The 15,656-nt window shown below is 40.4% G+C and overlaps 1 protein-coding gene across 1 annotated transcript in view; it reads right to left on the bottom strand.

Moving 5' to 3' along the window:
* Nucleotides 1-2,618: 2,618 nt before the first annotated feature.
* igdcc4 (immunoglobulin superfamily, DCC subclass, member 4) overlaps nucleotides 2,619-15,656 on the bottom strand; it is a 56,980-nt gene continuing 43,942 nt past the window's right edge. The window contains exons 15-20 of the mRNA XM_020079688.2: nucleotides 14,471-14,641; nucleotides 14,231-14,365; nucleotides 12,726-12,828; nucleotides 12,339-12,570; nucleotides 12,085-12,213; nucleotides 2,619-10,998 (exon numbers count right to left, since the gene is read on the bottom strand). Coding sequence (XP_019935247.2) covers nucleotides 10,465-10,998; nucleotides 12,085-12,213; nucleotides 12,339-12,570; nucleotides 12,726-12,828; nucleotides 14,231-14,365; nucleotides 14,471-14,641 — 1,304 coding nt within the window. The 3' untranslated portion in view covers nucleotides 2,619-10,464. The remainder of the gene's footprint in view (nucleotides 10,999-12,084; nucleotides 12,214-12,338; nucleotides 12,571-12,725; nucleotides 12,829-14,230; nucleotides 14,366-14,470; nucleotides 14,642-15,656) is intronic.

Below are 15,656 nucleotides of genomic sequence, written 5' to 3'. Positions count from 1 at the left end.
GAAATGACATTCAGTTATGGTCATGCACTAGACCTGTACGTAGATGTCATCACCACATGTAAGACACCAGCAGCTTTTTCTATGTCTCCTCAGCGCTCCTGTCTTAACTCTGTGTCCTCATCAACTCTTTTTTTCAAGTATAGTTAAAAAGGGGAATTGTGGTCAATAATGCAAGGGACACATATCCAAATATAAACTGTGGCATTTAATGCACATATCATTTTACGTTTCCACGCTGGGCGGACATTTGCAGACATGTTTGGATATTGTTTTTAACGTGTTCAAACTGGATGATGATAACAAAAGAAACATAAGACAGTTCCGGGACATAGCCGTAATGACCTCTGCCATTAATAAGAAACATCTATATTGCACGATAAAATAAGCCTTTGTATTTAATATTCTGATCCTGGTGCTGGAACCCGATTTGTTTTTTATTAAGTGGCTCACTGTAACTTCAACCTCCATAAACACAAAGATAGATTTGCAAATACTTGTCAGCCCAGGGGGTCCACTGCTGTACACTGTGAACTGTCAGAGAGCACATACATGGAATCGAACAGGGTTGAAGTTGGAGAGTGTGTTGTTGTAGTGGTAGTAGTAGTGATAGTAGTAGTAGCAGGTGCAGGAAGAAGCTGAATGAATGTGCTTTGCACAGTTATTTCCCCACAGGCACGGAGCTTTACCTCATTAGCACAGCCCTCACCTGACTCTGTGCTCCACCTGCCTCTCCAATGAAATATGAGGCACGTCAAATGAGACTTCCTCCCTGCTGGAGGAAGGAAACACCATATACACACAAACAGAACACATTATACATTCAGACAAGCACAATGTGTGCACATTTGTATCTATGCTTGTGCATGGTTTTCTTTTTTTTCTATTGTCAGACCTCTGCAGAGGAGCCTCGCCCTCTGATTAACAGTGATGAGTGGCTGGAGATAGGAAGGCCGACCCCTCCGTCGCTCAGCGATAGCTTTTATCTGACTCTTCAGTGGATTCTGTCATGTGATGTCGCCTCAGTGCTCCTGTTTTAACTCTGTGCCCTCATCTCCCCTCTTATCTCCATCACCTCTTTTTTTTTTTCAATATGTCTGTCTCACTCCCCCTGTGCACGCACTAACACACAAACGCACACGCACAGAATTCCTTATTCATCCAAGATACTGAAATGCAGACGGGCAGATGTATACAAACCAACACTTGTCTTTTTTTGTATTGCAAATGTGCATCACATGTGTTAGCAAAATATGTGAATATGATTTAAAAGACTGTAAGTCCATGGCTGTCTGTACATTAGCACACTTCTCTACATCTGATCAGATGTGAGGTCCAACACTCAGCAGCAGTCTTTCCTAATGGGAGTGGCATCAGGTTATTCTGCTCTGCTTCTCGAATCACCATGAATGACCACACTGCCCTCGAGTGGTCAGTACAAGAACGGTGTCTTTAAGTATGAGTGATGATTGTCCTCAGGCTGTGCTGGAATGAGAAGGGTGGGGCATGAAGCAGCTGAGGACATGGCTCCTGACTGAAGTCTATGTCCACAGGGAAGCAGGGAGGCCTGTTTGTTAGAAGCACGATGTATTTAACTGTAACTTGGGCCCTGGTCACATCACATTATGTGTATATAACCTACTATCCTTCAGTGGAGCTGGGACTTCAGTGAAGATAAAGTGACTCCATTCATTCATTGCATTCTACATTATTTTAGGAAATTAATAAGATTATGTTAATGCTGTAATATGTAAATGGTTAAACTGTCCCTTGTAAGAAATGCTGAACTCAGAAACAAAATTGTTGCCAAGAGTTAGATGAGAAGATTAATATCACTGGGCGTCCACTTACCAGAAGGTTGTCGATTTGATCCCTGGCTTCTCCATTCCATTTCCAAAGTAGGCAATAACTTTAAATTGCAGTCTGAATGTGTGGGTGAATAGGTGAATGGCAGAACGGCACTCTAAAGCGCTATATACATTCTGACCATTAAATTGCTGTGAAGTCATTATGAAGCAAGAGCAGCTAGTTACTTTAGCTTAGTAAGTTAGCCTGGCATTAAGACTGGGGGAGCAAGGAGGGATGCAGCCATTCAGGCATAAACAACGAAATAACAAAGCTAAACTGCCATAAGAAAAACTTGCTGACTGAAAATAATAAATTGAATCTTCAGTGATCATTGAATAAATTGCATGCTTGAGTGTGGACGTACTTTATATTTTGATATGTTCTAATAAATTGTAATCTATAATTAATTGCATTAAATGTGAATAACTGCATTTTTAAGGTTATTTCATTATCTTGAAATAATCATACACAAAATCAACCATAAGAATATTTTGCCTTACTCTCTTCCCATGGTTAATAAGATGAGATTAATGTTAATTCATTAATACAAACATGATAAATCCAATACACCCTGAGATAAACAATAAAGATAAAAACAATTGCAATCTGGCAAGAAATAAATAAGAAGACAAACTCCCTGGTGTGTTAAATGTCAGAAAAAGCATTTCACACAGGGAGTTAAATTGACTGATAAATCTTTTGAGACAAAAGTGACAGAAAAGAAAAATGATTTGAGGTTGCTGGAGAAAGAATCACACTTTGGCTTTTCTTCGATGTTTATTTACAGAAGAGTAGTTTCCACAGACATCTTGAGAGTCGCTGTGAGAGTTTTGACATTTTCACGTTTTCACGTTCATGTTAACACAGTGGAAATATTTCTACAAACCACGAGTTCTACCTGTACTGTAACCAAGCAATGTTATATTGTGAATCATGGCCACAGCCGCAATGACTAACACTGAGAACTCCATCTGTCGGTACACAGACTAAGAAAATTGCACTTCTATAAATGTAAAGATGAAAGCCCACAGTTGCTCACGGCCCAAGAAGAAGTGCTAATCTATTACTTGCTCCTACAGTAGTGTCTGACATGAGGTGTTGTTTGGCACACAACATTGATTACAAAGGTATCTGAGTAGCTGCAGAGCGCCTGCTGGTGGCACACGACTGCAGAGTCCTATGAGTCTGTGTACACATTCTGAGAAGCACAGCTGAGCTGGGAACACACTAAAACCAGAGGAAGAAAGACATACAAAAAAGTGTGACATCACTGGACAAAGCAGCTCACCACAAAGCACCACAATGTACAGAGAAGAGCCAGAGAGACAGAAAATACACTGAGCGATTTGTACAAAACAAAAATATCATCTGTGCATAAGAGTTTCCTTGATTAGCTTTTCCAAAAAGGACAAAACGAGGCTTTGTTTGACGACAAATGACATGTATCTGAGTGAGATATGCTGGCATGATCCTCTACAAAGATGGGGCACCTGAGTTGAAAAGAGACAATTATTTCTAAATGGCTGCACTAAGAGGTATGATCTGCTTGGTGAGGACGTCCCTTTAGCCCTTCTACCTGCTTCGTACTTCAGTCACCTTGGTTGTGTCAAAGTTGTAAAATTGACTTTAAGCGTGTTACTCAGGTGTCTTCTTGTTTTTTTCTTCTTCTGATTTTTATTTAAAACACGAGTACCAATTAATTCAAACCAGAATAACAATGTAAAAGTCAGCTTTGATTACTTCCACTGACCCCTCCTCCTCCCCTCATTTCTTCACCATTCGTAAAACCATCCAGGCCACTGTAATGAGTAGAGACTCACACTGAGGTAAAACAAGATGCTCTATTCTGTTTTCTATTTAAAAAAAAACTGAAATATGTACCTACTCATTATAAAATATGCAGAATCAAGAAATCGATCAGAGGTATAATGTTCTAATCAAACCCTTCCAAAAGAGGATGAAATAAACATAATAATTGAAGTAATTATCATCTCTGTGAAATAAAAACATGAGCAAAACAAAAAGACAAACAAAAGGAAAAAATTGTTTAAAGAGTTAAAGGAGCTCCTATAAGGAGAGCATACATCCTCTCTGCTGGAGGCAGGCTTTATACTAACTCTCCTTTCAGCGCCGCCCACCATAATAACCCACTACTGCATCAAGACTGATAACACAGGCAAAACAACATGATTTAAATGAATCTGTAGGAACAGCAAGAAAGAGATTTTAAATTGTGTATGCAACTAAAAAAACATCAACAGAATATTTAATATTAGATAATGGCAGCTGTGATAGTGTTTTTGTTGAATTGAAAAACTGCAACTCACTGGCACAAATCAACCAATTTCCAAATGTGTTGAATGTCTATTAGAGCAAATGTGTCCACTGCAGTAGAGAATTTACTCATTCAGCTATTACTGCAGACAGAGGAGGAAATCATCAGCAGAATATGTTCCGTCTAAATCTACTGAAGTGCCAAATGGGTCTGTGGTCTGTCTGCAGTGGGGCTTTTTCACCAAATCTTCCATGGTTCAAAAATGAACAGCTGCTATTGCTTTTTTTTAATTTTTTTTTTAAAACATACATAAAAAATAAAATCTAAAAACTGAATGTATTATTTATTATTAGCCATAATTTGTAATAACGATTTTACAATCTTGGATGCGAGACTTCACCTAAGACAATAATATGTGAAAAGCCTATAAAGCGTTGCCTCAACTTCCCTCTTCAGTGATTGTTATACTATGTTGTTCACTTGATAGTAAACACTGACGTTTTAGCTCCATTACTTGCTGATCTTGTAGCAAATGGAGGAACTGAACTGTGTTCCTGAGGGGCAGGAACACAGTCTGGGGCGTTTTAGCGCATCTCTTAAGGTAGCATGGCTAATCAAGGCTGACCGACCTGGACTGAGAGAGAGGTATGTTTAAGATATCAAACTGGAATGTTTTTGAGAATATTCTGCTTCTATCTGGACTCAGGACGTACAAGTGTCTGAGGATGATGATGATGATAAAAGACAGTTATCAATATAGAACAGTATCAGAAAAGAACCTGGGTCATTAAGTAGACAGTTTTGGTGGTTTGCTTTAGCTGAGCAAGTGATAATCAAACCACACTGCTCTGTATCCATTTAAAGGTACAGTGTGTAGAATTTAGTGACATCTAGTGGCGAAATTGTCTGTTGCAGCTGAACACCCCTCTCTTCACCCTCCCCTTCCAAACATGACAGAGAACCTGTGGTAGTCTTCAGTTGTCATAAAAACTCAAAAGGTGTTTAGTTTGTCCAGTCTGGACGACTGTTAAAAACATGGCGGCCTCCATAGAGAGGATCCCCTCCATGTAAATATAAAGAATTTAAATATAAAGGACTCATTTTGAGGGTAAAGAAACAACAATTCATACAATTTTGATGAAACACACTGGTGAAAAAATCATGAGGATTATTTTATATTCAATTTGTGCCAATAAATCCCTGTCACCTAAATCTTACACACTGGAGCTTTAAACAGGCACCAGAATCAATGATGCCACAACAGGTGCTTCACTTTCACAGAGATTAAAACCTGAAGTGACATCGCTGATTGGTTCGTGGCCACAAATAAAACATGATGCCACTTCAGATTGGTGACTGTAAGCAGTTTGCTTCCTTGTGTGAGCCTGCTGTTTACATACCTTTTTTAAGTGTGGCTTACCAAACAGAGCAGTGAAGTGACCGCTGTGTATTTAAAAAATCGAATCACAAAAAAATTGATGAACATGTCTTGAAGTGACCCAGGACAGACGCCTGTCCCTGTATGGCTGCTACTGCAGTGAAAGAACATAATAACCTTTTCTGTTAAGAACATACATGCAGCGCCAAGAAAACGTCTCTTTGAGATACCATACGTGCATTTTTTGTTTAGTAGACCAAGAACAATAAAGGTTGCAAAGCAAACACAATCATGAAGATCTTGAGATGTCGTACATGTAACGAGAAACTGTTTACATTCCTGTTTGCTGATGTTTTGAGTTGAGCTGGTGAGATAACAGTTGCATGGACATGGGTAGAAAATACAGGCAGGATAGAGGGGGTTCGCCCTTCCCTTTGCACTGATGGATGACTAGAAGAAAACCACCTGAGAGACGAGACATCATATACAACAGCGCTTGACTCCATGCTCTAATGAGTTGTGTATATATATACTGTATATATAGTTATATTATCATTATCACCCCAACATTGGCTCATGTTAAGCATCATGTAGATTATCTACAGATACACTCATAGGAGTAACACTGGTCTTTTCTTTTCATCAGTAGTGAATATAGTTAATAGTAATAGCCTCCTTAAAATAGTCTTTGATGTGAACCAGTTTTTAACTGCCAGTTATTGTGTTGAAGCTGCTGTAATTTTAACATATGTGCCACCTGCAGGTCAAGAGTGGTATGTTTGCTTGTTGACTTGAGATAGGTGGTGACATACGCTGCCTTCAAATGGATCTTGTGAGCTTGTGGTTACAAAGTTTGAAACGTGCATGACGTTGAAGGGGTTAAGTCATGAGAACAGTGCTCCGAGGTAACAGATTCCTGGATGCTAATGTTCACATCACTGTTGGTGTTTAGAAGCCACAGAGGCTAATGATAGCTAGCTATTATTTATTAAACGTAATGCAGTAAATGCAAAGGCAATAATTCAGACGGAAAATATGAGGTGGTTGGGAATATCTCCATTTTCTTTATGAATATAAAAAAATCATATCACTATACAACATAAATGATAATATATTCAATTATCCAATTATCCTTCTGTGGTCCAAAGTTGTGAATGCCAGACGAAGTAGATATGGACTCGTCTAGTGAACACAGTAAGCGAGACCCCATTTGAAGGCAGCAATAGTGAATGCTTGCAAGGCTACTTGTTGAACTTATTTTGGAATATAATGACATGGCGTGTCTCATGCTGTGTTTGTTTTCCTTGTTCGCGCATGGACAGTCAGCACTGTTTGATCAAATATGAAGGTTTGCCATAGTTTTGTCTTTAATCTCACTTTGATGTTTCTGAAATTGTCAGACTCGCACATTCAGCAGGAAAAAACCCTGGAAATAAGAGAGAGGAGCTGGTCCGCAAGACCCTGTGGAAGCTGTATATATGTGGTATTATTCCGTCTGGGATTTGCTTTCCTTTTGCATCTTGGTTGTATAGATCTCTCCTAAAGCTGGGACAACAGCTGACATATAGTTTCGCTACTGCAAGATTTCCTGTGAGCTTAAGAAAAGCATTGCCTGGGTATAGAAAGGAAATTTTTATAGCTACCAAGGGGGACAAAATACTCGATCAGTGTTTTTGTGTTATTCCATGGGTGTTTCATACTGTAGTGAGAGCTCCCTTTGGGGAATTGGACCGTAACGCTGTTTTTCTCATTCCCGAGTACTGTCAGAGCCTGTAAGCCACGAAACCCTGCAGGATAGGATGGACCCTCCCAGAGTGATGGATATTCTGAGACATGCTCCAACTGACTGGACATTGAAGGAGTCAAATAATGATCTGGACACTGGACAATTCTTTTTAAGACATCTATAAAAAATGTATCATATCCAGAAATGGCAGGCTGCAGTTTTATAGAGCAGCAATGGAGGGAATCCTAACTTAAGCAATAACTGAGTGGTTTGGCAACATGACAGCTGAGGACAGAAAAGAGTTATTGGACATGATCTCCAACCCCTAGCAGAAATCATTAGGTTCTAAAGCACCCATCACACCTGACTAATAACCTTTTCAATTTCCTTCCTTCTCACAGAAGGCTAATTCCAGAGTAGCACATATCCTGAAGCTGTGTACGCCGTTAACGCTCTGAACTCAGCACTGCAGGCTGCTCAGCAGGTTTAAATTGTGCTTTAAATGCACTTGACACACTTAATCTCGTGGGCTGTTAGATGCCCCTACAGGTGACAGGGCCAGGTTTTAGCTGTAGGTTCTTATGCATAGGATTTTTACCTCTGCCACTGATGTTATGTTTGTATCGGCGTTTGTTTGTATGTTAGTTAGCAGGATTACACAAAAATGATTTTCCAGGAAATTTTGTGGAGGGGTGGGGCATAACCCAAGAAAGAACTAGAGGATAACGAGGAGGATCCAGGGAATCTTTTTCACTGATGTGTATATGGGGATATTTGGCATTTGGCTCGGCGTAGGTATGCACTCTCCAGGGTCCCTTTCTCATTTTGAAGTTTTTTTTAAATATATATTATACTCCATAAGTGAGTGGTTTTACTTTTTTCTCTTTCCATCCTTGTTTAAGCTGTTTATTTGTGCTGGCTGGAAGGCCATTCCAGCACGAGTCCATTTCCTATGCTTCTCTTTATATTTTGTCTACACTGCTCACTTTACTTACCCTTGGCAGCTTTTTGTTTAATATTGCACAATACTTTGTTGCTTGTGTTGCTCAGGAGACAATAAGGTCACTCAGTTTATGCAAAAGATGTATTTAGACCATAAACTTCAGTTTTATAACTGTCATCAAACCACTGCTCTGTTTCTACTCTTGACAGAGGAGGTCAAATAAAAGTTAATGGGGCAAAACAGCTAATAAGTGATTATAGCTCCTCTCTGTCCTGACAGGCCCACACTGCCGAGACAGGTTGCCATCAGTCATCGGTGTAAAAGTTCACCCAAGATGAACTCTGTAAAGAACATTTGGGAACGGAATTGACTGATTTTGTCACGAAAAGGTTTAAATGCTGGTGTAAGCAGATATTTTATTCTTTGGTGTTGCTCTTGTCTTTGTGGTTTTGCATTTTATGTATATATTCCTTAAAACATCCATTAGGGCGCACAAGTGGCACAAGTGTCAAATTGCAGGAGCTATTTATTTCCTTGTCTATTGTTAGCATCACTGTGACAGGAAATACAACTGGAGGAAATCAGCTCCAACTAGTTTCACATGATTTGCATGTTCTCTGAATGGGTTCAACCGTAACATAATACTGAGTGAGACAATCTTTAAATCTGTCAAGAGGCTGCGATGCACAAAAGCGACATGATATCCTGTTGAACGTAACAGGAGAACATTTCAGTCAGTGTATTGATGAGTATTTCTGCAAAGAGGAAAGGCTGTCAAATTAAGAAAAAAGATCTTAAAAATTTTCTAATTACATTAACACTAATAACACCACACTGGAAAGCATCCTGAAAAGAAATGAGGTAGGGCTGTTGATAAGGAGTAGGGATGCACCAGTTCCCCCTTTTAAACCGAAAAGCATAAATCTTTATGTATATATTGATCCAATACGTACTGAGGAGTACGAAAGTAAAACAAACAATAGCAAATAGACTTATTTTTCCTGATCAAATTCTTTTTTATATCTGGGCAGACTAAAGCATTGTGGAAATTTTCCATACACCTGAATCAGGTCAGTCAAATCAAGATTCCCTCGAAACCTTTAAAAAACATTGCATTTCCTTATACATGAACTTCTTATACTGAGCTGAAAATGATAACTGGCTCTAATTAGCAGCATCAGTATCTCAACAACATTGTGGACAGTGGTGTATCCTTAACTGGGATCCAAACCAGCAGAGTGGTCTGTAGATTGGTTGTTGTAACATAGTTCTCCCACCACCGCAATTAAACCATGTAAATACTTCTGATTCCAGAATGAGAAAAATAAAAACAACTTCACTTTTCAACTGAGGGTCCCTGGTTTACAAATTCACAACACCTGGATACATAGAATTTTGGCCAGGAAAACGTCACGTGTACCAAATCTGTACACTCAACATCTTTTATATTTAGTTTGTTTTCTTCCTTAGTGTTGACATGTTTTTTGAACTTGTTCTGAATACAATAATCTATAGAAATATACAGAGACTATAAATGCACCTACAATATGTAGGCACCTGAGACCCCCACACTCCAGTCAGGAAATGTGTGTGTAAATGTATGCGACCAACTGAGTTTCTGTGAAATACCGCACAACAAGCCATGCTTTTTAGCTTTGTGTGTTTCAGTGTGTGTGTGGACCCTGAGACAGCAGGAGGCTGGAGAGAAACACAGGTGTTCTGCACTCTCAGAGTGTGCAGATACAGTATATACTCTTTAAGGCTTATTCCTCAGTGCCACAGTAAAGCAGCATCCACGTGACGAAGCCCAGAGCGACCCACCGAGCCTCCACTTCTGATCCTCCCATCCGCGATTGCAACCTGTCCAAGTGCTCGCTCGCTCGTTCTGGGAACGTTCCAGGCCTTCTCTCATTCCTGAGTGGAACAGAGCCATGTGTGACACAGTGGGAATAGCCTCTTTCTATCCACTCTCATCTGGTTGGTTGAATTTTTTTTCTCTCTCCTATGGACAGAAAAGAAACCCAGAGGACTGCATGGTTGCAATGCTAGAGAAAGCATATATACAGTGCTCTACCAGAAAAAATATACTGTATATGTATACTGAATACACACGTATGAAACAATGGATTCAAAGTACTTATAAAAACTTTGCAGGGAAGAGAAAGAGAAAGAAATCCAATAATGAGGTGCATAAAAATAATCCTTCAACAATCTTGCTGGGTACATTTGTACTTCTGAAAGAAAATCAGTCTGATGTCTCTGTGTTTGTGGAGGGGCCGATGCCCCCTACGCAAGCACTACGGGCACAGATAACTGTGTGCTGCTGAGGTAGAGTGTACAAGGCCGGAGCTGACAAAGGGGGAAGGGGACAGACCGACAGAGATGACCTTCCCCGGTGCAGGAGGGCGGTGTCTGGAGTCGCCATTCTCCAAATGCTCTGACCTCAGCACAGACCTCACAGTCTTTGGGGAGTGGAAGCCATTGGTGAGCCCTGTGTCCTGCTGTGGCTGCACGTTCACAATCGGCTGGTCTCCTGTGCCTCCCAGCTCCCCGTTGTGATTACCCTCCAACTTGATTGAAGGAAAACTCGAGGGTCTTTGGGCCAGCGATAGTTTTTCTAGAGGTTCCTCCTCTCCCGGCAGACTTGGCTGGCTCAAAGGGTAATATCTGTCCTCTGATAATGAAGGTCCCCTGGTGCTGTTAGAGTCCCCCTCCCTCTCACTGCCTTTCTCCTCTCTCTCCCTCCCAGGATCTGACAGCTCTGAGTGAACAATCACTTCTGCCTCGACCTGGTTACTGCACAGAGATGTACACAGATGATCGCCTGAGCCCTGAAACAAAACAATGTCTCTGTTACTTCAAGTACTTCAGGGATGAACAGTAATTACAGAAACTATTCACCAAACCCCCTGCCCTGAACAGCAAACATCCAATCACAGTCTGTCAACTTTTGGGTTTATCCACATGCTGCAGAGGTGTGCATGGGGCTATAGTATGAGTGATATATTAATAATAACTTTATTTGTATAGCACTTATCTAAACAAGCTTAAAAAGTGCTTCACAAAATGCATGGCAATAAAAACAAATTAATGAAAGAGAAAAGGTAGATATATGGGACATATTCAATTTAATTTTAAGCACCAAATATTAAGGTGGAGAACTTAAAAACTAAAAACAGTTCCCAGAGAACTTACAAAGCCAAAAACACAAGATCAAATAGTTCAGAATAGATTCAATTGTGTGTGCATATGTTTTAACATAAACTGTAATCATGCCTGGCTTACTAGCCTACTACACCAACTACAGTGGAAGCTAAGTCGAGAAGCATTCATTACAAGACTAGGTTACAAAACAAAGCAGATACATTATACTTTGTGCTATAATATAACTAATATTTCAACTCTGTGGTTTTCTCCAAATAGTTAAATTGATTTTTGAAATGTGGAAGGCAGTTTTGGTTTTGATCCTGCTTTCCAAACAATCAATAACTTACCTGCAATTTTCAGCACTCAAACAGTGTTATGTTAACAATCACATCTTACATATTTACTATTATACACATCGTGCAAGGACTAACAACCTCTAGACTGCAATACAAGAGTAATGCTGTTTCTTAATTTACCTGTTTTCTACTTAAAAAGTCCAAAATACACAATGTGTATAAAATATGCTAAGAATTTCCAAGCTAAACATGCCACCATTATTATTGTCTATGTTGTTCTGTGCAAAACAAAGAGCTTGACTGGCATAGCGATACAACTATGGTGTATTGCTTTGGGGTGGGAGATTGACTAGCAAGCATCAATTGAAAATGCCATTTGGCTTTGTGAAGCTAAAGCTAAAGCTGCTTATTCAGACAGACTGGTACCTAAAATAACTTCAATACAAAGTCATCGTATTAAGTCCATTCTTTTACCGTGCCGTTATCAGTAATCAGCATGTTGACAGCTCCATTAATGAGTGCTGGACAGTCCTCTGCTACGGTGTCTCTGTATCTAGTGATTCTGTTGGCCCAGTTATGACTCACAGAGCCGTTCCAAGCAGCCTGCAAAATGAACAACACAGCAGATGTATCAGAATTATAAGTATTAGCCCTTTATCAATATTGAAATAATAACAGAATTTCCAAGGCCCATCTGGAAAAAGAGATTCCCCCTTGCAGGTTTTGACCTTGGGCTCAGGTGCAGGGGCATCCTCCCCTTCCACTGGATTAGCACTTGCCATCAGGCTCTGCTCCTCTGGGGCCTCTGTGAGCGGCTGAGCAGGCTCTTGGCTGACTGGGGGCATCAGTGTCTCCAGCTCGTGGCTATCGCTGCACTCTGGCAAGTTGGAGGGTATGGGGAAACCTCCTCTCCTGTACTGAGGGGACACAGCTGTGGAGTCCAGCCCCCCAGATATCTCCCTATGTACAGCAGAGATAGAAGCATGAATTTCAATACAGGGGCTTCCTGTATGATATGCATGACACAATATATTGTGTAAGTAAAACAAGTAGGAGGGATCTGGAAGGTAGATGAGGTACACTACACAAGCCCTGACAAGGTGGTGTTAACATACCTGGATTTGCCATTACGAAAGCTGAAGCACATGCAGAGGAGGATGCATATTAGTCCCAGACACACGCCTACGATGATGCCTGTCACTGCGTGGATGTCCAGCTCTGTTACAATATGAAAGAACAGAGTTTACACAAAGCAAAAACATGTCTCAGATATATAGTGATTTTCATATTTGATCAAGTGCCAATAACTTGAAAGTTAAAAGAATGAATTATTATGACACATGTAGGTTGAAATGTTACTTGGCTCGGGCATGATGTAAAGAGACTGTGGTAATGTATTGATTTCTTCATTTCAGACAAAGTTACTTGAGCAAATTAGGAAACAATCGACTAGGGAAAGCAAAGCTTCATTGGTATTCATTTATGCTGGTATCTTTGGCTGCCTGGACATGGAGAGGAAACAGATGGCTGCAGCTCTCACCACCCACCAGCCACCTCAGTCCCACTCACACTGCATATTGGCAAAACTGTTAATGCCTATGTGCACAAAATAAAATTGTGAGTTTGACTTTTTATTTAAGTGTATGAGTCAAAATAAAATTGCATTTTGAGGTAAGTTTGGCATTTGGGGACAAAAAGTCTGATATCAATGTGTCAGACTTTTTGATCCCTCTGTGTAAAATGTGTGTGTGCCTGTGTATCTTCTTACAGGGGAATAAATGGTTCTGTATGTATGACCCCCTTTGTTTAAATAAAAGGCGCTTTAAATTATTACCGGTAAAAGCTTTACTGCTGACGGATGGAATTATAATCCGAATAACGAGGGTGCATGCTTAAACACAAAATGGCATAAGGGTCAAGAAAGTGCTTTTCACAGCAATTTTGCGAGGCACAGGGCAGTAATTCAGAGATTTCCCCTGAGGGTCACTGATGACGCTGCCCCTTTGATATCCACATGATCTTTATTGTGCACCAGGACAGGAGAGTAGAAATACCAGTGTCGTGCAGAGCTGCACTTTCAGGACAAATTAGCAACTTTAGAGGAAAGACAAGGTGTGTATCTGTGCACGAGTACAGCACTGGATGTGTGGCCTTGTTTTGCTATCTTGGTGAGAACCATATTCAGTAATATTCAGAGAGGGTTCTTTTGCAATGAAGATATATCTATGTGAGTGTGTGTTTTTTGCATGTTTATTTTTGTATTTGTTTTTGCGTGTGCGTAAGTGTGTGTATTTGCTCATGCCTGTGTGTGAGTGTGCTTGTGCTTGCGTTTGTGTTTGAGTGTACTGTATGTGTGGGCATGTGTGTTTTCTGCTTATGAGAATGTGAGAAAGTCTAATGAAAATAAAGAGAGTACAAAATATTACTTCTATTTTCTTTGTACTGACAGTCAAACATATTAATTAGCAGTTAATCAATTATCAATAAATAATTTTTTATGCAAATAGAAAAAAAATTTGGCTTTCGCACACTGTAAAATTTCCTCTCATACAGTGTTCCTAAACATACTATTACTCTTTTGCAAGTAATTTCACCTATATATGTACTTCATGATAAGTACCATATTGCTGAAGGGCAGTGTGAACATCCTTTACAGGTGAATAAGGCCCTGACCCCACCACAGTAGAGGCTCCAAGCTTAAAAAAGTAGTGGGTGCCACTGGACAAACCCTGGACCTCCATACTGGTTATGCTCCCTGAGAAAGACAGTGACACAGACAAATGTTGTCAAGATCCACCATCAATCACACCGACCGTACTTTGTCAAACATACAAGTCATGTCACGCCTGCCGACACCCACCATCCTGAGAGAGATTGTTCCACAAGTGCTCGGGCTGGCTGTGGTTGCCACTGTACAAGATCACATAGCTGATGATGACACCGTTAGGCTCCAGTGGAGGGCGCCAGCTCACCAGCACAGAGGAGGAGTCCAGAGCACTCAGCTGCAGCTCCTCCGGAGGTGTGGAGGGCCCTGGAGGAGAGAGGAGGGCCGGGTCAGTAATTACAACCAAGAGATGAGGCCTCGCAGCTGGGGAAGGTATATTGCCTTTGTGAAGGATTTGACATGTTGTGCGACAACCATCTGTGTCGTCATGTTCCCGCCACCTGGGTACAGGAGAGAGGAGACGAGCAGGGCAATGGGGGAATGGTCTGGGGCTCAGGTGATGATACATGGTAGCGGAGAGCATGGAAGGGTGACTGGTGGTAATAATGTCATTAAAAGCTCCCCACTCTACACTCACCAGCCTGACTTGGCTGACAAACAGAGCTGCTGGCCAACATCAGAGCCACTACAACACCTGGGTGTTTTATTACAGCCAGTTTGAAGTTCTCCATGCCAACCACTTACACTCATGTTCCCTGGCCAGCCTGCAGACTGATCAGCATGAGTGAGCACACATTAACATGCATATATATATAGATGCTCCAGTACACTCATACATATATTACAGCATTTTGAGTCAAAAGTGTAGCACCTTGCTAACTGGTGAACATGTTAGTAAGTAAAGATGAAACTGAAGAAATCGTGGTGGGTTTACTTTCTTTTTCCCAAGCTACAGAATAACATTTGTTTCATGCAGATTTGTTTATATTATATTTTATCCAATCAAAATGTCTTTACCTGTCTTTATTATCCATATTTTAATCAAAACTGACTCTTCCAATATTTGGTAATTCATTGGTAATTTATATACACTCATTTTCAGTGTCTAGTAGGTTTTATAACCTAACTACTGTAACTGAGGACAAATGTTTTTTTATACTCCACTTAAATCTTAAAAAAAAAAAGTTGTAATATTTTTGTGCAAAGTAACTGCAAATCCCTTTTGTATTTGTACTTGTTTACAGGCAAGTCTGGTCTGGTCCAAAGCAGCAACTGTAATGTACAATCCAGCAGCCAGTTTCTATGTCTGTATTTATGCCTCACCATCCAATTAGACAAAGTGGACAGAAGAAAGCCTACCCTCAACCCTCTAACCTCCTCT

This window comes from Paralichthys olivaceus, chromosome 1, assembly GCF_024713975.1.
Source record: "Paralichthys olivaceus isolate ysfri-2021 chromosome 1, ASM2471397v2, whole genome shotgun sequence".
Lineage (NCBI taxonomy): Eukaryota > Metazoa > Chordata > Actinopteri > Pleuronectiformes > Paralichthyidae > Paralichthys > Paralichthys olivaceus.
The sequence above is the reverse complement of the archived record's forward strand: the minus strand, read 5'-3'. Positions and strand labels throughout refer to the sequence as shown.